This window comes from Sus scrofa, chromosome 6 (genome assembly GCF_000003025.6).
Source record: "Sus scrofa isolate TJ Tabasco breed Duroc chromosome 6, Sscrofa11.1, whole genome shotgun sequence".
In the NCBI taxonomy this organism is placed as follows: Eukaryota; Metazoa; Chordata; class Mammalia; order Artiodactyla; family Suidae; genus Sus; species Sus scrofa.
Genome location: NC_010448.4, coordinates 51,955,251 through 51,980,716, shown reverse-complemented (window position 1 = coordinate 51,980,716; position 25,466 = coordinate 51,955,251). Strand labels below are relative to the sequence as shown.

Below are 25,466 nucleotides of genomic sequence, written 5' to 3'. Positions count from 1 at the left end.
GCGGCTTGAATCTCTCATTGCTATGGCTCTGGCATAGGCCAGAAGCAGCTACAGTTCAGATTGGCCCCCTATGCCATATGCCACAGGTGCAGCCCTAAAAGACAAAAAGACAACAAGACAAAAAAGGGGAGTTCCCGCCCTGGCTCAGTGGTTAATGAATCCAACTAGGAACCATGAGGTTGCAGGTTTGATCCCTGGCCTCGCTCAGTCGGTTAAGGATCTGGCACTGCCGTGAGCTGTGATGTAGATCGAAGATGCAGCTCGGATCCCCAGTTGCTGTGGCTCTGGTGGCTACAGCTCTAATTAGACCCCTAGCTTGGGAACCTCCATATCCCATGGGTGTGGCCCTAGAAAAGACAGAAAGACCAAAAAAAGAAAAAGAAAAAGAAAGAAAAAAAGAAAAGAATGTGACTGCAGCGGCTCTGGTGCCTGTGGAGGTGTGGGTTGAAACCCCTCGGGTGTAGTGGGTTAAAAGGATCCCAAGTTGCCACAGCTGCGGCTCACGTCACAGCTGCAGCTAGGACTCAATCCCTGGCCCAGGAATTTCCATGTATCACAGGCTGGCTTATGGAAGGAAGGAAAAGAGAGAAAGAAAAGGAGAAAGAGAGGAAGAAGGGAGGAAGAAAGACAGACAGACATAGAATGTTAGGTGCTGACAAGCCAACAAAGCAGGGAGGAAGGGAAGCCTGGGGCCATCATGTTTTGCAGACTTGATTGTCTGACATCCTCCCGACAAAGGGACTCAGAGGGACCCCATTGTCCGAAGAGGAAACTGAAGCACGGAGAGGTCACCAGCCTAAGTCTGGCCACCAGGCAGGGCTGGAGCTGCCCGCCCCAGGATTCCTTCCGTGGGCTCCGGGAACTAACAGACCCCTTCCGACTCCCCTTCATGGAGGAGGCGGGGATGCAAGGACCGGAAGGTGAATGACCTGGGCCTGGGGTCTCTGTAGGGAGGAACACGTTCAGCTCCAGGAGACTCCATGCGGGAGGCGCCTTCCTCCCGCGGCTGCGGGCTTGATCAGGCTGGGGTGTCAGGTTGGAGGGAGAGTAAGCAAAGCGGCTAAGGAGGCGGGGCCTCCAGCGTGGGGACCTTGAAGGAGTGGGATGGGGGTGCCCCACGGCAGGTGAAGTTTCCCCAGGGCTGGAAGCCTTTAGCGGGGCGAAGGGGCGCGACGAAGGAGGGGTTAATGGGGGCGGGCCCGGCCGGGGGGCGGGGCCTCGGCCGGCCGCTCGGGCCCGGGGGCCGGGAGGAGTCGCTGCCAGGTCCCGGCGCCGCCGTGGAGCCCAGATGCCCGAGCCGCCGAGAGAGGCGCCACCCGCCCCGTCCAGCCGCCACGCGCAGGTAGGCGCCGGTCCTGCGGCCGCCGCGGGGCCGCTCCGGCAGCGCCGCTCGGGGGCTTTGCGCTGCCGCGTGCGCTGCCTCGGTCTCCCGCGCCGTCGCGGTCCCCGCCCCTCTCTGGGGCCGGCTCTCCCCGCGTCTCCGCCGCCGACTCCGGCTCTGGGTCTGTCTCCAGGTCTCCGTCTGGCTCTGAGGTCTCTCGGCATCGGAGGTCCTTCACCCTCTTGGGCGTGTCTCTCCTTCTCCATCTCTGGACGTCTCTGTGTGGATTTCTCGATCTCTGCCTCGCCATCCCTCTCTCTCTCTGGCTCTCTCTGTGTGTCTCTTTGCCTCTACCGCTGCCTCTTGATGAATTCTCAGTCTCTACGGAACTCTCAGCTTCCATCTCCACGTCTCCCCGTCTCTGGGCATCTCTGCCCTCTCCCTTCCTGTCTCTCTGTCTCTCTCCGTATATCTCTGTCTCTGTCTTTCTGCATCTTAGACCCGGTTCTGGCAATTTCACCCCGTCGTGGTCTCCTTCTAGATCCTGGCGAATCCCAGCGCTTTCCCCTGGGCTGAGGAGCTGCTCGGGAGTGGGGTAGGGGGCAGTAGGGTTGTCACCTGAGGCGGGTGGACCCTGTGACCCCGACTCCCCTCAACAGGGTCATCCCACTGCTCTTGAGATCACACCCACCCCACCCTCCAGTTTCAGGAATTCTTGGCTGGGGGGTGAACTTCCTCCCCCACTTCCTCCCTTCCAGGATTTGGCTGGGTCACCCGTTGTTAACTCCTTCCTGCCTCAGCTTCACCCCCCTCCCCGTTTTGAACTGGACACCCCCTACACCAACCAAGCTGAAGGGCAGCTCTGGAATTTCTGTGAGGCATGTGTTGTGGGATGTGTGCTGTGTTCAGGCTGGATGTGCGGGGATTTTCCTAAGGGCACTGATGGTGGTGATGGGGCCACCAACACCCCCATCACCCCCTGCAGGGTCCACCACCAGCTCCACTCCTGAGGTCACCAAGGGCCCCCTCCAACTCTGTCTCTGTAGATGAGCTTGACCTCAGGTTTGGGGTTAGGATGGGAAGCTTTTCCTTTCTAGGGGCGGTACCAGTAGGAGCAAATGAGAGAGATTGATGGGGGAGGTGGCTCCCAAACTCTGGGAATCATAGATCCAAGAAGTTTTGAATGTGAAGTCTTTGCAGGACCCACGTATGTGAGAATGGTCAGAGGGGTGAGCTGGAGGCGCTCAGACCTTCAAATTAAAGGACCTTAGGGTATTTGAATCCTTCATTCCGAAAAGATTAGCGCTGGAATTTTTGACAGTTTTCTGCGTTCACAGCCAAGAGCTCGAACGTGCTTTCAGAATCAGTGAGACCAAGCCGCCCATTTTACAGAGGGGGAAACTGAGGCCCAAGGGCAGAAGTCCCCACAATGGGTCAATTTCAGGCTGGGGTTGGGACTCCAGTTCCACTGATGCCCAAATCCAGAAATCTGGCTTCATTTGCCTCCACTGGGTCAGATCAGTCAGATCCTTGTGGGGAAGGAAGCAGGTCTTCACAGGGAGAAAGGAAGCAGCCAGGGTGAGTGTGGATGGCTGGAACCCTGGAGGGAGCATTTTTTAAGAAGCAGAGAAGAGAAAATATTTCTAAAACCATGGCGGGAGAGGAGACAGGAGTTGGTTTGGGTGGAAGGGGTGGAGTTTTCAGAGAAGGAGGGAAGAAGGGAGGGGACGTAGGGGGATTAACTCCCGCCTGGCTCTGTCTCCTGACCCTCCGCATGAAGCCCACTGCTCCCGCGGGACAGGGCCTATAATTTGGTTTGTGTCTAGACAAATAATAACTCAGCTGGTGAGCGAGTGAATGGGGAGGGATGAGGCGAGTCCTGCTGGACAGGGCTAAGGAGGCAGCCTGGGCTCCCAGTGTCCCCTCCAGGAGGGCAGAATTTAGGGCCCAGATGAATGTGGTGACTAAGCCCATCCCCCATGGAATCCTAGCATCCTAGAATTCTGCATAATCTTGGAACTTCAGGCTTCGGGAATGTTAAAATACAGATTAGGTAAGGGAGGGGAAAAGGAAGTGGGTTTGCTGTCTATCAAGTATGCTCCCATTTCTGTAAAAAAAAGAGAAGAGAGGCGTTCCCCTTGTGGCGCAGCGGAAAAGGAATCTGACTAGGAACCATGAGGTTGTGGGTTCTTTCCTGGGCCTCGCTCAGTGGGTTAAAGATCCGGCATTGCCATGAGCTGTGGTGTAGGTCGCAGATGCGGCTCGGATCCTGCGTTGCTGTGGCTCTGGTGTAGGCTGGCGGTTACAGCTCCAATTAGATCCCTAGCCTGGGAACCTCCATGTGCCGAGGGTGCAACCCTAAAAAACAAAAACAGAGAGAGAGAGAAGGGAAAGATGTATTTGTGTTTGCTGGGCAAAGGTAATAACCACTGAGAGTTTATTAATAGATTACAAAAGTCATAGAATGTTAAAAAAAAAATCCTAGAGCATTCTAACAATAGAACTTGAGAATCTTGGAATGTGAGCCTCCTGGAATATTGGAAACTTAGAAGGGTAAAGGCATGGAAAGCCACCATGGTAATAATAATAATAGAATGGGAGAAAGGTAAAGCTCTAGAATGTTATAATAATAGAACAGTAGCCCATGAGCAGGGCTAACAATAGAACTCCAGGACTGCAGAGCCTTGGAAGGTAGAACCTCAGAGCGGTAGAGTCAGGGGACCCTGGTGCCTGTTCTGGGCCATGTGGGGGATGGGGACCCCCTTCATGTGGAAATGGGGAAACTGAGGCCCAGCGGAGCAGTCACGGTGGCCGTACTGTCCCCCGGTTTCCGCCCGCCAGCCGCCAGGGCACCAGGTGGGGAGCGAGGCTCGGTGATCACATTTCGTCCCTTAATGAGCAGACCGGAGCTGGCCGGTCCCCTGGGGCTGATGGGGGGAGCAGGAGCCCTTAGAGGAGGGATGCAGGGGGCAAGAGAGGTGGCCTGGAGGCTTCTAGGACAAGGCTGGTGGGTGAGGGGGACGTGGGGGGCTGCCTCACCTCTCCCTCTTGTCCTCTCAACCCCTTCCTCAGTCCTTCAGCCTCGCTGGGACACAGACGTGGCTGGTGGGGCCCAAGGACTTATCTGGCTTGAGCAGCTGAGGCTCAATGTTGGGGGGTGGCAGGGGCGGACCAGTTCCTCCCGTCTCCCTAGTATCACTCCACACTCATGTCTTCGCTCTTCCCTGCCTACTAGTAGAGTCCTAGAGGGGGTCCTGTGGGGTAGGGGAGCTTCCTGTGGGCACTGCGAGATTTAGAGGTTGACCCCTCCACAAAGCCTGAGTAAGAGAGGCAACTTAGATCCCAACCCAAGAGGATCTTGGCCCCGGGGAGTTGAGCAAGGGAGTCAGGTGGTGGAGGGGCAAGCAGGACCGGAAGGTCACTTGCTCTGCAGTGAGAGTCCGTGGCTCTTTCAGCAGATCCTCCAAGGGGGCTGAGAACCCCAGAACGACTTGAGAAAAATTACAGGACTGCGGGGAGTGAGGAGAGGGAACATTCAGGGACGGGGAAGCCTTTTAGTTAAGAAAGACAGATCTGCGAGTTCCCATTGTGGCGCAGCGGAAAGGAATCCGACTAGGAACCAAGAGGTTGCGGGTTCGATTCCTGGCTTCACTCAGTGGGTTAAGGATCGGGCATTGCTGTGAGCTGTGGTGTAGGTCGCAGACATGGCTCAGATCCCAAGTTGCTGTGGCTGTGGTGTAGGCTGGCAGCTGTAGCTTCGATTTGACCCCTAGCCTAGGAACCCCCATGTGCTGTAAGTGCAGCCCAAAAAAGACAAAAGACACACACACACACACACACACACACACACACACACATACACACGAAAGAGAGAAAGATCTACGTGATCCCAACATATCTGTGACTTAGACAACTGCCTTGTGGCCCCAGGCCTTAGGTTCCTCATCTGTACCAGGAAGGGGTCAGAAATAGCCTGGCACCCTCGCCTGTGGCACCCCCGCCTGTGGCACATAGGCCTCTTGCACTGTGCAGTTCTAAAAGTCTGCCATTCTCAAACTGTCTTTCCGGGGCTTGGTGGATGGGCATATCTCAGGTGGGTGAGAAGAAGAGGCTAAGGAGTGTCCGTTGTGACTCTGCGAGTTAAGAACCTGACTAGTCTCCACGAAGATGCGGGTTCTGTCCCTGGCCTTGCTCAATGGGTTAAGGATCCAGTGCTGCTGTAGGTCACAGATGCAGCTCGGATCCGGATCCGATGGTGTTGTGGCTGTGGCGACGGACAACGGCTGCAGCTCCAATTCGACTCCTCGTCGGGAACCTCCATATGCTTTGGATGTGGCCCTAAAAAGAAAAAGGAAAAGAAAACAAGAAGAGGGGGCTGAATGCCCCTCCCCACGCCCAGCATCCCCCAGGAAGCAGGTGGACTGAGGAGGAGGGAAGGGAAGCGGGAGGGTGAGTGTCCCACTGGTTCCCTTTGAAGGAAATTAGCAATGGGAAGCGTATTTCCTCTGGCTGCAGGAAATAAGTCTCTAGCTTGTGTACTGGCTCCAGCCTCAGTGAAACCCAGGGGTTCTTAAGAGGGTGGAGCAAAGGAAACTCCCAGCTCCTGATGCCTCTTCCCATTATGAACTGGTTCTTGTCTCAGTTCCTCAGAGCCTGTGGAGTAGCCATGATTGTTCAGCAACTGCACAATTTGTAGATAATATTACCTCTACCGAGGAGGGAGTTCCCTTCGTGGCTCAGTGGTTAACGAACCCGACTAGGATCCATGAGAATGGGGGTTTGATCCCTGGGCTCGCTCAGTGTGTTAAGGATCCAGCGTTGCTGTGAGCCATAGTGTAGGTCAAAGATGAAGCCGGGATCCTGCGTTGCTGTGGCTGTGGCCGGCAGCTGTATCTCTGATTCCACCACTAGCCTGGGAATTTCCATATGCCACGGGTGCAGCCCTAAAAAGCAAAAAACAAACAAAGCTCTCCCAAGGATTTTCCTATGTGTGAGGTGAGAAGAGATTTTCCTCAGTTTTACAGGAGGAAGGAGAGACCCAGGGCGGAGAGATGTTTCAAGTCATTTGTTCTGGGTGAAGGTTTCAATTCCAAGGGAGGGACTGGATCACACTGTTCTGACCAGGAGTAAGCCTCCTCCTTCTCAACTCCACAGGATCCAGTCTCTGTGAGCCGGGGGGTGGGGTGGGGGGCAGCCTTTCTGTCCTTGAGAGCCCGCAGGGGGTAGGATTTACTAAGCAGGACTCAGCCCTGACCTTTCAAAGTCAATTACGCAGCGGATAGATCCTGCCCTTTTCTCGGCTCCCCTTCCCACCTCTTTCCCTGCTCCCCATCACCCCCTGCAGGGATTCACTTGAACTTGAAGTACGAGGTAAGGCTGCCTCAAGGGGAGAGGCAACCTTTGTTGGAGGTGGGGCTGACCAATGCCAGTTCCTTCAGGCCCAAGTCATTTATTGAGTGCCTGCTGTATGCTGGCTGGATCTGTCCTGAGTGCTGGCGACAGAGCAGTCAACACGGAATCCCTGCCCTCCCCGAATGTCCATTCTAGACAGACAGACGGACACAAACAAGATACAAGGTGATGTGAGGAGAGAGCCCTGGGAGTGGGTGGGCATGATCCTGGGTACAGAGGGCCTCCCCCGAGGAAGGAAAGGAGGTGAGAGAGCGAGTCCTAAGAAGATCTGAAGGAAGAACGAAGGTTTGGAAGCTGGAACCAAGGTCTAGCCCTGAGCCTGAGGCAAGGGAAGGAGGTGGGCGAGAAAGTCAGCTAGGGAGTTCCCGTTGTGGCCCAGCAGAAGTGAATCCGACTAGGAACCATGAGGTTGCGGGTTCAATCCCTGGCCTCCCTCAGTGGGTTAAGGATCCACCATTGCCTTGAGTGGCGGTGTAAGTCACAGACGTGGTTTGGATCCTGCGATGCTGTGACTGTGATGTAGGCTGGCAGCTGTAGCTCTGATTCGACCCCTAGCCTGGGAAACTCCATATGCCTCAGGTGTGGTTCTAAGGCCCTAAAAAGCAAGAAAGCACACGCGCGCGCGCGCGCGCGCACACACACACACACACACACACACACACACACACACACACACACACACAGTCAGCTAGGCTGCCCAGGTGGGTCAGGCAGCATTTTGTCACCTGGGTGAAGGGTTTTGAATTTTACCCCAAGTCCAGTGGGTATCGATCAGACGTAACGAAAGCTGATTCACATGTTAGAGAGATTGCCACATGGGAATTGAGTTGAGAGAAGCCAGAATGACAGCGGGAAGGCCATGAGGAGGCTACTGTGGAGTCCAGGTAAGCAGCGATGGGGCAGAGCGGGCAGCAACAGGGGTTTTAGAGACAGGCATGGATTCAGGATTTAGCATGGAGGTAGGGAGAGCCAAGAGGACTCGCCCATGTGAAGAGGCTCAGGCATCTGGGAGGTTCCCATGGACCAGCTGAGTGTCTTTGGGCTCACCCCTTCCCTTCTCTGGGCCTGAGTTTCCTCATCTGCTCAATCGACTCAACAGGTGATTTTCCAAGGGTGTCTTGGGGATTTTTTCAGAGTCAGCCTCCCTCCCCTCACCTAAGTTCAGCTAGAGCCCAGCTTCCCCTTTTTGCCGTCTTAGATGGGATTTCCAAATGAGATGTGGTTGGTGGGTTGTTTTTTCAAGTGATTTCATAGCCTTAAAAACTAAACTGATGCAAACCCCTGGATGGAGTGGCTTCTGAAGATGCCTCTCATTTATCACTTCACTCTCCTCTCTGGGGCTGACCATGGGCCAGGACTTGGTCCAAGACTTGTCCTTTGCCCTGTGCTTACAGGACCAAGGGAGTGACAGGCCCAAGACTCTCACTTGGGAAAGTCGGAGGGGAGTGGGAAGAGAATGAAGAGAGGGGTTGCTGAGGATAGGAACTCCTGGCACTGCCCCCAGGGCTCCCCCTTGATCCAGCAGCTTCTCCTCCCCTCCCTTCGCCCCAACCCCCTGCAGCTATGCTTCCCTGTGCCCAGCCCAGGGCCCTTTTCTGTCCAGTTCTTCTTGGGTGGAAACTGACGTGTAGGCTGGGGAAAGAGGGTGAGAGCTGAGATTTCCCCTCTCCTGCCATCAGGACCCTGGACAGGTCCCAGAACCGCTCTGTACCTCAGTTTGTCAAAAAAGGGGGGAAATAACAGGAGTTTCCATTGTGGCACAGCTGATATGAATCCAACTAGGAGCCATGAGATTTCAGGTTCAATCTCTGGCCTCGCTCAGTGGGTAAAGGATCCGGCGTTGCTGTGAGCTGTGGTGTAGGCTGGCAGCCACAGCTCTGAGTCAACGCCTAGCCTAGGAACTTCCACATGCAGTGGGTGTGGCCCTAAAAAGAAAAGAAACAATCACAAGTGCTTAGATCAGAGTCTTCTATGTAAACTTTAGGTGTTATGCTCACCACCGTCATCCTCATTGTCAAGAATAGGGTGCCCTGGGTTAGGAGTGGGAGGCTGGTTCTAGCCCGGTTCTGTCACTGCCTTGCTGTGCATCCTTCACAGGAGGGACCCAGCCTCTCTGGGCCCCCGTCTCCCTGTCTGTGACATGATAGAACGAGACTAGTTCAGCCTAAAGCATGATATGACACTTGGGCCAGTTTTAGGTGGTTTCTGGAAGAAAGTTTGAAAATCTGAGTTGGGTCTTTATTTTAATATCCATTAGGGAAAAAATACATATCTGACATCTCAAATCTGTGTTTTCAGAGATCTGTTGCTTAGATTGGGGCTCCATGAGGCATCATCGGGCACCCATCTTCTGCCGCCCCCACTGCAGCCATGGTGAAGGGCTGTGGGAAGGGGGCGTCTGTGACTCCCCCTCACTGCTGTCTTCTCTCCCCACAGGCACTGCAGAGTCAGCGCTGAACTGTGAGGCGGGGCCACCTCATTTCAACTGCCCAGTTCCCACCAGGACCAAGCTGGAGCCCCTCCCTGGTCCCCTTTAAATTCCCTGCGTGGGTAACTCTTCTCGGATCTAGACCTTACTCACCTCCTTCCTGTTTCTTGAAGGCCCTTCCCACACTCCCCAGACCGAGCCCCCCCATCCCTCACAGGACACCTCCTTTTACCATAATCTCCTCGTTGGTTACCTTATTTCCTTATTCCTTCCTGGGGTCCCGGGAAATGCCAGCACCCCCATCCACCTTGCCCGGGCTTTTCGATACTCCCTAAGTATAGACTGTTGTCTCTCAACACTACCCCTAGGTGTCCTGTGTCTTCTGGTACATTCCACCCCACCGCTACTTCCACCCGGCTACATTCACTCTCTACATCCTCTACAAATACCTTTCATCTGCCACTGCCCACTGATGCCTTCATCTCCGTTATAGACACCCTCCCCCCTGGCCAATTCGGTGTTACCCCACTACTCCCCCATTCATGCTTGGACAGAGACTAGAGACGCCTCCTTGACATAGTTCTTTGTTAATCCCGCCATCCCCCAAACTTGCTCCTGTCATCCTCGCATCCTTCCTCCCAACCTTTCCTTCTCAGGCTCTCTCCTTCTGTGCCCAGGCTGGCCCACATGTCACAGTCAACCTCCCCTCGTTCCCGTGAACTGCCTCCCACCATGTTCCCCTGAGCCTCCGAGGAGGGGGCTCAGGGGGCCTGATGGCCTCCCGCCCCCCGCGGCCCCACAGCCCCCGTGGGCCAGGGGAAGCCCCGCGAAAGCCCCAGGGCCCAGGATGGGCAACGGCACGTGGGAGGGCTGCCACGTGGACTCCCGCGTCGACCACCTCTTCCCGCCCTCCCTCTACATCTTCGTCATCGGCGTGGGGCTGCCCACCAACTGCCTGGCCCTGTGGGCCGCCTACCGCCAGGTGCGCCAACGCAATGAGTTGGGGGTGTACTTGATGAACCTGAGCATCGCCGATCTGCTGTACATCTGCACGCTGCCACTGTGGGTCGACTACTTCCTGCACCACGACAACTGGATCCACGGCCCCGGCTCCTGCAAGCTCTTTGGGTTCATCTTTTACACCAACATCTACATCAGCATCGCCTTCCTGTGCTGCATCTCGGTGGACCGCTACCTGGCCGTGGCCCACCCACTGCGGTTCGCCCGCCTGCGCCGCGTCAAGACGGCTGTGGCCGTGAGCTCTGTGGTCTGGGCCACGGAGCTGGGTGCCAACTCGGTGCCCCTGTTCCATGATGAGCTCTTCCGTGACCGGTACAACCACACCTTCTGCTTTGAGAAGTTCCCCATGGAGGGCTGGGTGGCCTGGATGAACCTCTACCGGGTCTTCGTGGGCTTCCTCTTCCCGTGGGCCCTCATGCTGCTGTCCTACCGCGGCATCCTGAGGGCCGTGCGGGGCAGCGTGTCCACCGAGCGCCAGGAGAAGGCCAAGATCAAGAGGCTGGCCCTCAGCCTCATCGCCATCGTGCTGGTCTGCTTCGCACCCTACCACGTGCTCCTGCTCTCTCGCAGTGCCGTCTACCTGGGCCACCCCTGGGACTGCGGCTTTGAGGAACGGGTCTTCTCGGCATACCACAGCTCCCTGGCCTTCACCAGCCTCAACTGTGTGGCCGACCCCATCCTCTACTGCCTTGTCAATGAGGGGGCCCGCAGTGACGTGGCCAAGGCCCTGCACAACCTGCTCCGCTTTCTGACCAGTGACAAGCCCCAGGAGATGGCCAGCGCCTCGCTTACCCTGGACACTCCGCTCACTTCCAAGAGGAACAGCATGGCCAGGGCTGTGGCAGCCGGCTGGGTGGCATCTCCGCCCTCCCAGGGGGACCAGGTGCAGCTGAAGATGCTGCCGCCGCCGGCACCGTGAACCTCAAACCGCACAGAGTCCTCGCTCCTCCAATCTGATCCCACACTCCCTCCCCTCCTGGTCTGGGTGTATGCAAATTATATGCAAATAAGTCTGTGTTAATATTCATATGAATAGAAGAATATAGGAAGACCACCATGAGGTTGGTATGTCACCAGTCAACCATCGTGCTTCACCACGACTCCTTAACAATTCAGTGGAATGGTGCCTAGCCCTGTGCTGGGTGGTGCTGGCAACCCAGTGGGGATGGATGGCCACCCTGGCCCTGCCCTCATGGCTCCCACTCCAATGGGGGAGATAGATCTGTCCCTGGACAGTAGTGACCCAGAGTGAGCAGGGCTCAGACAGGGGAGCCCAGGAGCAGGGAACCCAAGATGCCAGGAGTGCATCTGACCCAGTCTGGTAGTCAGCGAGGGCTTCCTGGAGGAGGAGACCAGTAAATTAAGTCTCCAAAAGATAAACACAAAAAGGTTGGGTTTAGGACATCTCTGGTGGCCTAGAGGTTAAGAATCTGGAGTCATCACTGCTGTGGCTTGGGTTACTACTGCGGTGTGGGTTCAATCCACACTTCCACATGCTTCAGGTGTGGCCAAAAGAAAAAAAAAATTGGGGTAATTTCCACTGTGGCTCAGCAGTAATGAACCTGACTAGTATCCATAAGGACATGGGTTCGATCCCTGGGCCCCCTCAGTGGGTTAAAGATCCCGAGTTGCTGTGGCTGTGGTGTAGGCTGGCAGCGACAGCTCCGATTCAACCCCTAGCCTGGGAACTTCCATATGCCTCTGGTGCAGCCCTAAAATGACCAAAAAAAAAAAAAAAAAAAAAAAATTAGGGTTATTTCCAATAAAGGCATAACAGTCTGTGACTCCAGGGGAAAGCAGAAGGAGAAATTCACTGAGGATTGAGCAATGCCTTTTGCCTTTGGGAAACTCCGTCATATAGGGGAGGGAGGGAGCAGGAGGGAGCAATTCAGAATTTCAACCTAAACAGCATCCTCTGGGCCAGGACCAAGGAGGGGGAGGGAGCACTTCAGGACCCAAATGAGGGACAATCGCTGACGGGCTGGGGCAGTGGGGTGCAGAGCAGGTTGGGGGGGGGGCTTGGGACAAGGGAAGTGTATTTTTTCATTCATTCAAGAGAGATTCGTTTATATCTACCCTCTGCCCGGCCCTGGGCTGGAGACAAAACAGTGACCCAGACAGCCCAGGCCCCACCCCTATGGCGCTCACAGCAAATGAGAAAAGATAATGTTTGGGATCGATAAGTTTAATGGGGAAAAATAAAGCCAATTGAGAGGGTGGAGAGTGGCCTGGAGTCGGAGATGGCTAAAGAGGTTGGGAGGGCTCGCGTTTGAGAAAAGACCTGAGGCGGCTGGGGTCAAGGGGAAGTGTACTGCAGGCAGAGGGAACAGCAAGTGCAAAGTGAGAGCGTGCCTGGATTTTGCGGCACAGCCAGTACACACGCGGTGTGGTGGGAGCAGATGTCGGGAGGGGTGGGGGAAGGTGGGGGGAGAGGGGTTGACGTTATGGAGCTTTGCAGGTCTGCGTGAGGACTCGGCCTTTTATCTCCACAGAGGGGCTCGTGACAGAGGAGGGATGGGATACGGCTTCAGTGTTATTTTCTGTTTGTTTTGTTTTTGTCCTTTTTCAGCTGTACCCGTGGCATATGGAAATGCCTGGGCCAGTGATCAAATCCAAGCTGCATCTGTGACCTAGGCCACAGCAGCAGCGGCAAAGCCGGATCCTTAACCCACTGCAGCAGGCTGGGGATCTAACGGGCTATGCCAGAGATGAGCTGGATCATTAAGCCACTGTGCCACAGTGGGAACTCCTTGATTAAATGTTAACAGGATCCCCTGGCTGCTGAGTGGGGAGGAGAACATGGGGAGCAAAGGCAGAAGCCAGGACCCCAGTGGGGAGGCCACCCAGTAGTTCCGGCAGGAGAGGCTGACAGCTGGACCGGGGTTGGGGTGGGTGGTGGTGGTGGAGCGAGCAAGAATCACTGTCAGTTTGGGGATGTATCTTGAAGCCATGTGATGATGGAAGAAGCACAAGGGCCTGTGGGATTGTGCAATTTGAGCCCTTTGCCCATCCTGGGAAAAGGGTGACCAGGGGACCTGAACTGGAAGGACCTTTGGGAATGATCCCAGGCCCTATTCAAAGGCTGTCACGGGAGAAGCCAAGCGATCAGCCCAGGGTCACACAGCCGGTGAGTCAGTGCGGGGGCCATTCTGGGCTCCCTCTCCCCTCCCCGTTGTCTCTGCCTCTGTTCCCACGCCCCAGAGTGGCCAAGGCTGCTGCCCTGGCTGATGGCGTCTCCCTCCCTCCCCTGGTGCTCAGAGGTCAACCAGGAATGGCTGTCCTTCCAGAACCAGATTGGAGAGCAGGAGGAATCACCCAGCTCTGGGCAGGCTTCGATTTTTCTGGTAAGTCACCCGCCCCCCTTCCTCCCCACGGGTGCGTAACAGGCTCCGGGCTCCCAAGGAGATGTGAAGACCTCCTCTCTCTCTCTCTCTCTCTCTCTCTCTCTCTCTCTCTCTCACACACACACACACACACACACACACACACACACACACGGGCACAAATATACCCTTGCCCCAGAAATTCCCAGAAGAGTTTCCTGGAAACCCTTAGAGAAAGGAAGAGGAGGGAGGAGGGGAATGAGAAAAAAAAAAAGAAGACCTTTATGAGGAAAATGGTTTCGGAGGAGGAGGAGCAGGTCACTGAGATGCAGGAAGTTGGGACTTTGGTGTTGCAGGGGAGAAAAAAGAGGGAGACCTGGGATCTGGGGGGATAGTAATTTTCCCACCCTGTCTCACTACAATAAAGCAAATGCAATGAAGATAGAGGGGGCTGGACGCTTTTCTCCTCAGAGAATCAAATGAAAGGCTGCAAAATCCCCCTCCACCAAACGCTCATTCTCTTTTGGTCAATATCTATTGAGCCGCTACTATGTGCCAAACATTCTTCTAGGGAGTTCCCATCATGGCTCAGCGGTAATTAACTTAACCAGTATCCATGAGGGCTCAGTTTCGATCCCTAGCCTTGCTCAGTGGGTTAAGGATCCAGCGTTGCCTTGATCTGTGGTGTAGGTTTCAGATGTGGCTTGGATCTGAGCATTGCTGTGTCTGTGGTGTAGGCCGGCAGCTGTAGCTCCGATTTGACCCCTAGCCTGTGAACCTCCATATGCTGTGGGTGTGCCCCCCCAAAAAAAAGCATTGTTCTAGGAGCTGAGGAAACAATGGTGAATTATACACACAAAAAAGCCATGTTCAAGTCTGGAAGTTTCTCAAACCCATCATGTGAAACCTCAGCACCCCTAGTAGGTCCTTGAGCCCCAGGCTAACACCCCCAGTGATCAGTAGAAGACCCTGAGCTGGAACTCAAGAAACTCCAGCCTCAGGAGTTCCTGTCTCGGCTCAGCGGAAGGAATCTGACTAGTATCCAAGAGGACGCAGGTTCCATCCCTGGCCTTGCTCAGTGGGTTAAGGATCCGGCGTTGCCTTGAGCTGTGGTGTAGACTGCAGACATGGTTCGGATCTGGCATTGTTGTGGCTGTGGTGTAGGCCAGAGGCTGCAGCTCTGATTCGACCCCTAGCCTGGGAGCTTCCATATGCTGTGGGTGTGACCCTAAAAAGAGAAAAGAAAAAAAAAAAAGTCCAGCCTCAGTTCCATCCTGATTATCCCCAAACTCTGGATAAATTCTTGTTGTCCTCTGGCCTCAGTTAGCCACTCTGTAAAATGGGGTGGGGGTTGGTCCCTAGTGGATGATGGACCTTGAATAGGTCCCAAGCTCCTTCACATCTTCAGTCCAGAAGGGATCCTTGGGAGGAGTGTTTTTATGGAGACTTGGCATTCTCATAATTTTTCTTTCCACTGTACAGCATGGGGGCCAAGTTACACATACATGTATACCTACTTTTTCCTCCCATTGTTGTGTTGCGATTGTCAGTAATTTAGAATATCGGGGTTCACACATGCCAGTATCATCAATATTACAGACGGAGAAATGGAGGTCCATCAGGGTCAGGGAAATGACAAAGGACAGACACTCAGGGAGTCAGAGTGGAAGCTGAGTAAAGCCCTGGGTCCCCCAACTCTGTGTCCTGGATGCTTGTTTCCTCCTGTACCCAACTTCTCTGCTCCTTGGACTTCCCATCTCCCTCTGCCTCTTCTAGAATCTCTCAACTACCCATCAGCACTCCACCATCCAGGAATTTCTCTCAACCCCTTTCCGACCTTGTTTATATGATTTTGCTCCCCTGCTGGGTAAGGGATGACAGTCTGGGATATGTCCTTAAACTCCTTCTTGAGCCAGCTCCCTAGGGACTCTCGCCCCCCAATGGAGGAAGTGGGGCCGCTTGAGAACCGGTATAGTTTACTAGCCAAGACATCGGGGCTATCAACCTCTGCTGGCTGAGGGAACTTGTGCTACTCCCCTGGCCCCTCTTTGGGCCTCAGTTTGTCAATTACCTGGGAAAGGGTTGGGTTAGGGGCTTCTGGAGATGACACACACCCTCCGCTGGAGTTAGCAATGCTAATACCCGCATAGAAATAAAGGCTGTATATCGGGTGATAGGCACCATTCAAGGCACTTAACGTAGTTCGCTGTTTTTGTATTCAAGATCTGCATGCAAGCCTCACAACCACCCAATAAGGTAAATGGTCTTATGATTCACATTTTGTAGATGGGAATACTGATGCCCAGAGAGGTTAAGTCACTCGCCACACACAGCAAATAAAAGGCGGAGCTGGGAGCCCAATCCAGGTTTGTATGACTACCTGGCTAGTTTCCTACGCCCAGTGAGAGCTCTAACCTGCGAGGGAAGGTGTATTTAGGCCTCATTAGCCCTAATTAAGGACTAATTAAGACTAATTAGGGCTGAGAAGCCGCCTAGGTACGTGACGTCACGGAGAAGCGCGGTGACATCAGCCAAAGTGGGCGTGGGAACCCATTCCCTCTCCCCGGAGCAGCCGTTTAACGTTGCCACCCTCTGACTGCCTCACTTCCGCTGTATATTTGCATATTCATCAGAACGGGACGGCAGAGCGCCGGCGTCAACGTGGTGACGTCAGGGGACGCCTCTGCAGTTCCCCACTGAGCGTACGCACGCACGTACGCACGCACGCACGGCGACGAGCGGGCGGGGGAGGAGGGCGAGATCGGAGGCGCCCCGCCCAGTCAGCGAGGTTGCGCGTGCCCCTTGCGACCGCCAAGATGGTGGTAGGCGCGTTCCCTATGGCGAAGCTGCTATACTTGGGCATCCGGCAGGTCAGCAAGCCGCTTGCCAACCGCATTAAGGAGGCCGCCCGCCGAAGCGAGTTCTTCAAGACCTATATCTGCCTTCCGCCAGCTCAACGTGAGTCTGACCCTACGTCCCTCCAACCTTTCCATTCCCTAACCCCTCTCAGGTGGTTGCTCTGGCGATGGGCTTTTGTTCGTGACCAATCACAGCCCGAACCGGCAAAGTCTTACAGCCAATAGGGAGGGTTCCTGGGAGAGGGGCGTGCGGGTAACCCAATAGTAAGAACCGGCGTGAGGTAGAGGGCGGGGCGGGGCGCCAGCGCGGGAGTTGGGAATACTAGCCAATAGAGGAAAAGAGCGCGTGGAAACTGACATCTAGACGAGCCAATAATGTGGGGGACGGGAGTGATTTGGGCGGTGCATTCCAGGACTGAGAAGGGCTAGACGGGGAGCCGAGGAGAGAGCTGACGGGGTCATTTACCAGGTTGTCCTTAGGAGGATTGGTTGCCAGGATCTCACCTGGCGTTTCAGTTTCCCTCCCGCTCTGGGAGGTGAGAGATGCTTCTATATCGTTTAGGACATGAATTTTCCCCATTTGTTCTCCCGGGAAAAAGGCTTGGGTTAGGGGCGTAGCGAAGTCTGGGGTCGGGGGCATTGACCCGGGGAAATCTGGCAGAAGGGGTAATTTTACCTAGAATGGATATTTGTCCATCTGTTCATTATTCCACGCATACACCGTATTTGTCCGTTCATTCAGTGGGCAGATCGTGCCGGCTTTTTTGCTGGGCACAGAGAGACACATTTATAACCTATCATTCATTGTCATCCCAGAGTGGTCAGGACGGTGCGACGTCGAGCTCAGAGAGAGACCTCCTGACCCTAGGGCGCGGGGCCAGGAAGGCTGTCTAGAGGAGGGATACCTCAGAATGTGAGCTACTTTCAAAAGATTATCTATGTGCGGCAGTATGGGCCTGTGGGAGCATAGACTATGGAAATGTTATTTGCTGGGTTAGGGAACCACCGTTAATCCATCTATTAGTTCATTTACATAGTATTTTCTGAGCTTCTGCTCTGTGCCTGGTCTTGTGCTGGCAGTGCTGGTAAAACAGCAGGGATCAAGCGAGTGCCGGTCTGTGCCCTCGAGGTCAGAGTCCAGGGGGGCACAGACCCATCCTGCAAAGTGATGACCCAGAGTGGACAGAGCTTGGATGGGGGAGCTGACTGGATGCTTTACCTGATAAAGTGTTCAGGGAGGGCTTCCTGGCAGAGGAAGCCTCTGGGCTGGGAACTGAAGGGTGAGGAGAATTTCACCAGACTGGGACAGGGAAGATGCTGAGGGAGAAGACGGAGCATGCGCAAAGGCCAAATGGCTCAGTGGAGCACACTTTTTTTCCTTAGAAGTTTGGGGGCTTAAAATTTGCTTTCCAGCAACTGTGGTGTGGGTTGGATCCCTGTCCCAGGAACTTCCACATGGCTTGGGGCGGGGGGCGGGGGGGGATTGCTTTTCAGGGCTTGGAATTCTTGGATGTTGAGTGTTTAGTTGGTCCTCTTCCAGAGACAGATGTTGGAGTGGAAAAGTGTTGGACTTCAGTTCCTGAAGTGCTTTCCTAGACACTGGCTCACTAGACCCTCACACTGTTGTGTCCCTGTGTCAGGGGGGAAATGACTTCCCTCAATTTCCTGAAGAGGAAACTGAGGCCTCCAGAGCGGAAGGGAATTGCCGAGGTGGCACGTGGAGTTTGTGTCAGAGGCAGGACTTAACTCCTGCGCTCAGGATTCCCAGAGCGGGTTTCTGTTCCCTGCCACTGCCTTTCTTCCAGACACCGTGAAACGTCTTAGCATTGTGGTTTAGAAAGTGGCTTCTTGAGTCAGCCTTGCACAGGTTCTAATCTGGGCCACCCTCCTTCCCAGTGGTTTGGGGCAGGTCACTAACCCCTCTGAGCTTCAGCGTCCTCTTCCTACAGTGGGTGTTATATACTAGCGACATTTAATGGGTACTCACTTTGTGCCAGGCAGTGTGCTAAGCCCTTCATGGCATTAAATCCTCACCAGTTATTATGAGGTAGACACTGTCATTATTCCTATTTTGTGTATATGCTGCATATGCATTTATGCCGTAAATAATACTTATCTCATGGTGTTGTTGTGAGGAGTAAATGGATATAAAATGTTAAATCAATGTGCAGTCCTGCGTTGTAGCTGTTGTGGACCCAGCTGAGAAAACACACACACACAAAAAAAAATCTTTTTTTTTTTTTGTTCTGCTTTTTAGGGCTGCATCCGTGGCGTATGGAGGTTCCCAGGCCAGGGGTCGAGTCGGAGCTACAGCTGCCAGCCTATGCCAGAGCCACAACAACGCCAGATCTGAGCCGTGTCTGCAACTTAGACCACAACCCACTGAGCAAGGCCAAGGATCGAACCTGCGTCCTCATGGATACTAGTTGGGTTCATAACCTGCTGAGCTACAACTGGGACTCTGAAAAAGCAAAAATCTTGTCTTTAGCGGACCTAGTGTCTTGGTGTTGGGGGGGTAGGTGCGGGAAGGCAGACAATAAGCAAAACAAATAGTCAAAATGTGAGGTATGTTAGCGAGCACTCACTGCTCTGGAGAAAACCTCAGAGATGCAGAGGGGTACTTGGGGGACAGTTGTGAAGCTTAGATAGGACGATCAGGGAGACCTCGCTGCAAACATGGGGAGAGGAGGCAGCAAACTGAGAGGGTGTCTGGAGGGAAAACCTTGAAGCACAGAGGTTCTGTGTGTACGAGGGCCTGAGGCGGGCGTGTGCCTGGCCTGTTTGGCAGACGTGGAGGAAGCCAGTGCAGCCGAGCAGAGGGACTCCGTGGAGACTGAAGGCCGAGAAGGTGGCGGGAAGGGGGCCCGGACCTGGGGGCCAGGACTTATGGACCACAGCACAGGCTTTGGCTCTGCTCTGAGTGGATGGCACTCACTGGAGGGCTGAGCAGAGGAGGGGCAGGATCTGAACCGGATTTTAATGGGACCCTTTTGGCAGTCGTAGGCCAGGAGGATGGGTACAGGGAGGAGTCCAGGTGGGAACTCAGTGGGGAGGAGGGCTGATTCCGGAGATGCTTTTTTCCCCAACTACTTCTTTTTAAAACTTCAAACCATCAGAAAAATTGAAAGAAAGGATGGTGTGGTCATCAGTTACCTGAGGTCGGCCTTCCACAGACCTGCTCTGTCTTCGCTGAGTGTGGACACACCATCTTTTTTTTTTTTTCCCTGAACAATTTGAAAATAAGTTTTGCACATGCTACTTCACTCCTCAACATCTCTGCCTGTGTATTCTAAGAACAGAGACATTCTATAGAACATAGAACTAATATCACCTACGCAATTTAACATTGAAAATGATAATATTGATGGAAATGTTATTTAGTATATAGCTCATATTCTTGCCCCCCAAATATCCGTTTTAGCTGTTTGTTTGTTTACTTATTTTTGGTCATGCCTATGGCGTATGGAACTTCTGGGCCAGGGATCGAGCCCATACCACAGCAGTGACCCAAGACATTGCAGTGACAACGCTGGATCCTTTACCTCCTGAGCCACCAGGGAACTCCTGTTTATTACGTGTAACCTGGGGTCAGCTCAAGGATCATGCGCTACATGGCTGTTTCATGTCCTTTATTTTTTATTCTATTTTATTTTTTTTAATGCCAAGAGAAGACTTTTATTTCAGCAAATAGGATGTGGTTAGTAGAGGTTTGGGGATGATAAAGTGGAAAGGGTGTAGTGCATGTCTTCTCCTGCTTTGTATCCTTTAATCTGCACCAGGCTCAGCACTCGAGCTCACTGCCTGTCTTTGTAAGTAAAGTTGTTTGTGTTTTTTTTGCTTTTTAGGGCCACACCCACGGCATATGGAGGTTCCCAGGCTAGGGGTCGGATGGGAGCTGCAGTTGCCGGCCGACACCACAGCCACAGCAACACAGGATCCGAGCCATGTCTGTGACTTACACCACAGCTCATGGCAACGCCGGATCCTTAAGCCCCTGAGTGAGGCCAGGGATCGAACCCGCAACCTCATGGTTCCTAGTTGGATTCGTTTCCGCTGCACCATGATGGGAACTCCTGTAAGTAAAGTCACTACCTGTCTTTGTAAGTAAAGTTTTATTAGAACACAACCCCTCCTGTTTACATACATGTTGTCTATGGACGCAGAGTTGGGTTTCTGTGGCCTAGAAATCTAAAAATATTTACTCTGTGGCTGGAGTTCCCATCATGGCTCAGTGGTTAATGAATCCGACCAGGAACCATGAGGTTGTGGGTTCGATCCCTGGCCTCGCTCAGTGGGTTAAGGATCCCACGTTGCCCTGAGCTGTGGTGTAGGTCGCAGACGTGGCTCAGATCCTGCATTGCTGTGGCTGTGGTGTAAGCAGGCGGCTACAGCTCCAATTCGACCCCTAGCCTGGGAACCTCCATGTGCCACGGGTAGGGCCCTGGAAAAAGACAAAGAGACCAAAAAAAGAAGTATGTATTTACTCTGTGGCTCTTTATAGAAAACCTTTGCTGGCCCTGTTCTATCACAGTATCCCTGTCCTTTCTTGTTTTTGTGACACTGACATTTGGAAGGGTCCGAGCCAGTTTGGCCCATAGCGTCCTGCAATCTGGAGTTTTCTGATCATTTCTTCTGATTTGATTTCCGTCGAGCGTACTTGGCGGGAACACCACAGAACACCTAGGGACATCGCCTCAGGGGGCCCCTGATGTCTGTTTATTCCGCTGTTTATTGTGGTGGTTAACTTGGATCCCTTGGTCAAGGTGGTGACGAGCAAGAGAACCTTGCCTTTTCCCCTTCGTGATGAATAAGCCGTAGGTTTGTTTGGAAGGTAGCTCCGGCAGGATTTCCTGTGCGTTGGGTGTGACAGGCAGACAGGAGAAGGGGCAGGCGGGGCAGAAAGGACCAGGAGCTCCGTGTGGGACAGGTTTGGCTGAAGTCGTAAAGCCATGTCGGGCTGCACCGACTTCTCATCCTTCTAACTTCTTAAAGTCCGTTGTCACATTGTCTTCACACTGCTCCACTGCCCTCTGCCATGGCTGCTGGACATTCTCTGGGGTCGGGCCTGCCCAGCTGACCACACGGCCAGCGTCTGTGCCTTTGGCTGAGGTTCTTTTGACACAGCAGGGAAGGCCAGGCTCTCGCTCTTCCCCCTGTAGGGGCTGGAGGGGTGGTGTGTCTGCCTGAGGAAAGAAGCACAAATCATTGATGATGCTTTATACTGGGGAGGCACAGCTCTTTTTCTTTACTTTTTTTTTTCTTGGTCTTTTTGTCCTTTTAGGGCTGCACCCGCGACACAAGGATTTCCCCAGGCGAGGGGTCGAATTAGAGCTGTTGCTGTCAGCCTACGCCAGAGCCACAGCTATTCAGGATCCGAACCGCATCTGCAACCTACATACAGCTCACGGCAACACTGGATCCTTAACCCACTGAGCAAGGCCAGGGATGGAACCCGCAACGTCATGGTTCCTAGTCGGATTCTTTTCTGCTGCACCATGACTAGAACTCCCCCCGCCCTTTTTTTTAGGGCTGCACCCATGGCACATGGAAGTTCCCTGGCTAGGGGTTGAATCAGAGCTGCAGCTGCTGGCCTGCACCACAGCCACAGCCACAACCACACCAGATCTGAGCATCATCTGCAACCTACACCATAGCTCACAGCAGCGCCAGATCCTTAACCTACTGAGCGAGGCCAGGTATCAAACCCACATCCTCAGGTTCTTAACCCACTGAGCCACAATGGGAACTCCCAAAAGTTCTTTTTCAACAAAGATTTCTGGGGGGCTGGGCATCAGGGGTAAGAGGTTAGTGATGACAAGCAGGTTGGGGCCGTTCTTGGAAAGAATGCTTCTCGAGGGGCTATGGGAGGTCTCTGGGCAATGGGAGGGTTCCGGTTTGTTTCTGCTTATTCCTTTGCAGAACACTGGCCACTTTTCCAGTTTACTACTCTGATAGGAAGAATAACGGTCCCCCAAAGATGCCCACGTCTTAATCCCAGGAACCTGTCGGATGTGTTACTTTACACCACAAAAAGGACTTTACCCATGTGATTAAATCGGGTGTTTGGGGGATGGAGCGAGGCACCCGGATTATGCAGGTGGGCCTGGTGTAATCACAGGGGGCCTCGTAAGAGGGGAGACAGGAAAGGGGCCGCCTAGAAGATACTGCCCTGCCCCCCCACCAAAAGGTGGGGGAGGGACCGTGAACCCCGGGAAGCAAGCAGCCTCTGGAGGCTGGAAGAGGCAAGGAAATGACCTCTCCTCTAGGTCCTGCCGAAAGGAGCTCTCCCTGCTGACACCTAGAGTTTAGTCTAGTGACCACCAGGTTGGACTTCTGGCCTCTGGAATTATGGATAATGAATGGGTGTTGTTTTAAGCCACTATGTTTGTGAGCGTTTGTGGTCGTTTGTTATCAATGCAAAAGGGAGCTAAAAAGCTACCCGATTTGTTCAGGGGCTGGGATGATTTTTTGCAGGAGAGCTTAGCTCTGCGGTCATTCTTAGAAGTTTTGGCTTTGGAGTTGGTTTCAGTTTTCTTTCACTACGTAGCCGTCTGACCCGTAGCTCAAGGCCTTCGCTCACTTACTTTTCTTTTTCTCTCATGGTTTGTGGCTTGCCTGGGCTCAGCTGGGCAGTTCCTCTGTCATTCTACTTGGTGGGCTCCCCCCTGGGGGTTTCAGGCAGAGGGCAGCTGGGCCTGGAGTCTGCAGGGTGCTCAGCTGGGCTGTGGGAACATGCAGTTCCCTCTCGCCCTCTGTGCTGTCTCCACATGCTGTGTCTTGTGGTCGCCCAGGGCTCCTAGAAGCCGGATTGCCCTGAAGGAGGAAGCAGGAGTTGTAGGCCGCTTAAGGGCAGGGGCTGGGAGTGCAGGCATCAGGTCCACCACCCTTGATTGGTCCAGGCAGCTCCGGCCCAAGCCAGAGTACGTGTGCGAGGGGACTACAGCAGGCCTGCTGTGAACGGTCACCAGGCAGCTCGCCACAGAGTAGACACTCTTGGGTCTGCATCTTGGCGCCACTAATGAGGTGTGTGACTTTGGGCAAGCAGGATGACCTCTCTGAGATTCTGAATGCACATTTATCAAATGAGGGTAATGGCAGCACTCACCTCCCAGGATTCTTGCGAGCATCCAGGGCTTGGCCCGGAGCCTGTGTATCTGGCTGTTGGTGTTGGCTGTGCTCCTCTGTACTTATCATATGTGGGCTTTGCCATCCTGAGGCTGAGAACTCTGGGCAGATAAAGGCTCCCTGCTCTGCCACATTCGACGTGTGTCCCTGGCAAGTCCCTCTGCCTTTTTGTAGCTCCGTTTCGTGCTCTGGACAGTGAATGCTCACCCCATGGGCCTGACAGGAGGACCTGTGGCGTGTGAGCCCTCAGTGCAGGAGCTGAGTGGGGCCAAGTCATCCAGAAGCTGGCCTCTGGCGCTGAGCCCTGCGTGTGAATCCCAGTGCTGCCACCTTCCGAGTGTCCCCGGGGCAGGTTATTTAACTTCCCTGGGCCTTAGCTTTGTTGTCTATAAATTGTACAGTTATAACTTCTATTCCGTGAGCTCAGATCCATAAAGCGTTACCCAGCGCCTGGCCCGTAAGTGCTGTGCGATTGTTTGTTGGGTGAATGGTGAGGTCAGGCACCGCTATTATTTTGATTGTCGTCGTCATCTTAATACGGAATTTTCGAATGCATTCCTTCTCAGGGTGCACTCCCTGGGGGCCCGTTGTAGTGGAGCAGTCAGGGCCTCCGGCCTCTAGACGGTGTCCGTCGTTCTTCTTCCGTCTTCTCACCACCAGCAGGAGGGGCTGGGCATTCCAGGAACGTTTCTAACGAGCAAGGGGCAGTTTTTCCACTTGTCTGGTCAGAAGCTGGGATTGGAGTTGTATCTGAGTACAGAAAAGTGAGAGCATCAGACAGAGAGGGGGCAGTCCGGCTGCGTGGAGAGCCTCCTATCCCCTGATGCTTCCTGCAGTATTGAAAGCATCCTTTGAAGTGAATGGTTGAACGTGCAGGGAAGAAAAGGGATGCCTCCCCTCCTGGAGCAAGGAGAAAGCAAAAGCCAACAGCTGAGGAGGGGAGCAAGGGCTGCAGCTGCCTGGTACTCTGGCGACAAGGACAGATTCTTGTGGCCTCGGCGCAGAGGCTAAGCTCTGGGAAAGCTGGACCGGGGATCGCCTTGTGCACAACCAGGTCCCCGGGAAGGTACTTCTCAGAGCAGGTGAGAAGAAGAACAACAACAAACTCATCCTCAGAGTTCCCGTCGTGGCTCAGTGGTTAATGAATCTGACTAGGAACCATGAGGTTGCAGGTTCGGTCCCTGGCCTTGCTCAGTGGGTTAAGGATCTGGTGTTGCCGTGAGCTGTGGTGTAGGTCGCAGATGTGGCTCGGATCCCTTGTTGCTGTGGCTCTGGCGTAGGCCGGCAGCTACAGCTCTGATTTGACCTCTGGCCTGGGAACCTCCATATGCCACAGAAGCGGTCCTAGAAATGGCCAAAAAAATAAATAAATAAATAAACTCATCCTGCAAGAGCCACCGCCTCAGATCTAGGCAGAGCTTGAAAGAGTCTTCCTCTGAGAATTTGCAGCCACTGACCATCCCTTGTGTGGGTTTACAGCTTGAATTATACTCTCTGAAAGGTCCTGAAGACAGTAGGCTGAGAATGAACCCATGTCCCTGGACCCCTAAGTACCCGGCCAGGACAAATGTAGTAAACACTTCCGGGAGGAGCCCCCTGCTGCCTGGGCCTCGGTGAATCCCTTTGGGTGGAGTTCCAGCACGTATGAGCTCGTGGTAAAAACATTCTATGCTGGACAGAGAAGCAGGCACCATGATCGAGAGTCAGCAGACACAATGTGGCAGGATGTGAGAACGCTCAGATGTGTCTATAAATGAAAAGGATAAAATAGGAGGGATATAAAAACATGAATGCACACAATCAAAAACTACCGGGAAGTTGGAAAAAGAAGCAAATAGGATTTCAAGAAGTGACAGATAAAACAATTGAAGTCCTGAGCTCAGTAGGATGAAACAAATACCAGATTGAATACAGCCGCAGGGAGGATTTTTGAGCTGAAAGGCAGATAACCTGAAGGTGAAAAACGTGAGATTTGTGGG

General features: G+C 53.8%; 2 protein-coding genes across 5 annotated transcripts in view; both read left to right on the top strand.

The window, feature by feature from the left end:
• Positions 786–12,407, top strand: GPR4 (G protein-coupled receptor 4). 3 transcript variants are annotated; one of them, NM_001123118.1, is given in 3 exon segments: positions 10,009–11,027; positions 11,029–11,057; positions 11,060–11,100. In NM_001123118.1, coding segments are annotated over 3 exon segments (1,089 nt in total).
• Positions 13,093–25,466, top strand: part of OPA3 (OPA3, outer mitochondrial membrane lipid metabolism regulator) — a 49,669-nt gene continuing 37,295 nt past the window's right edge. The window contains exons 1-2 of one of the 2 annotated variants that reach the window (XM_021094569.1): positions 13,093–13,308; positions 13,440–13,525. In XM_021094569.1, coding sequence (XP_020950228.1) covers positions 13,453–13,525 — 73 coding nt within the window. In that variant the 5' untranslated portion in view covers positions 13,093–13,308; positions 13,440–13,452. Of the gene's footprint in view, positions 13,309–13,439; positions 13,526–16,215; positions 16,463–25,466 lie in introns of those variants that run through there. The other variant, XM_021094568.1, reaches the window with a different exon arrangement.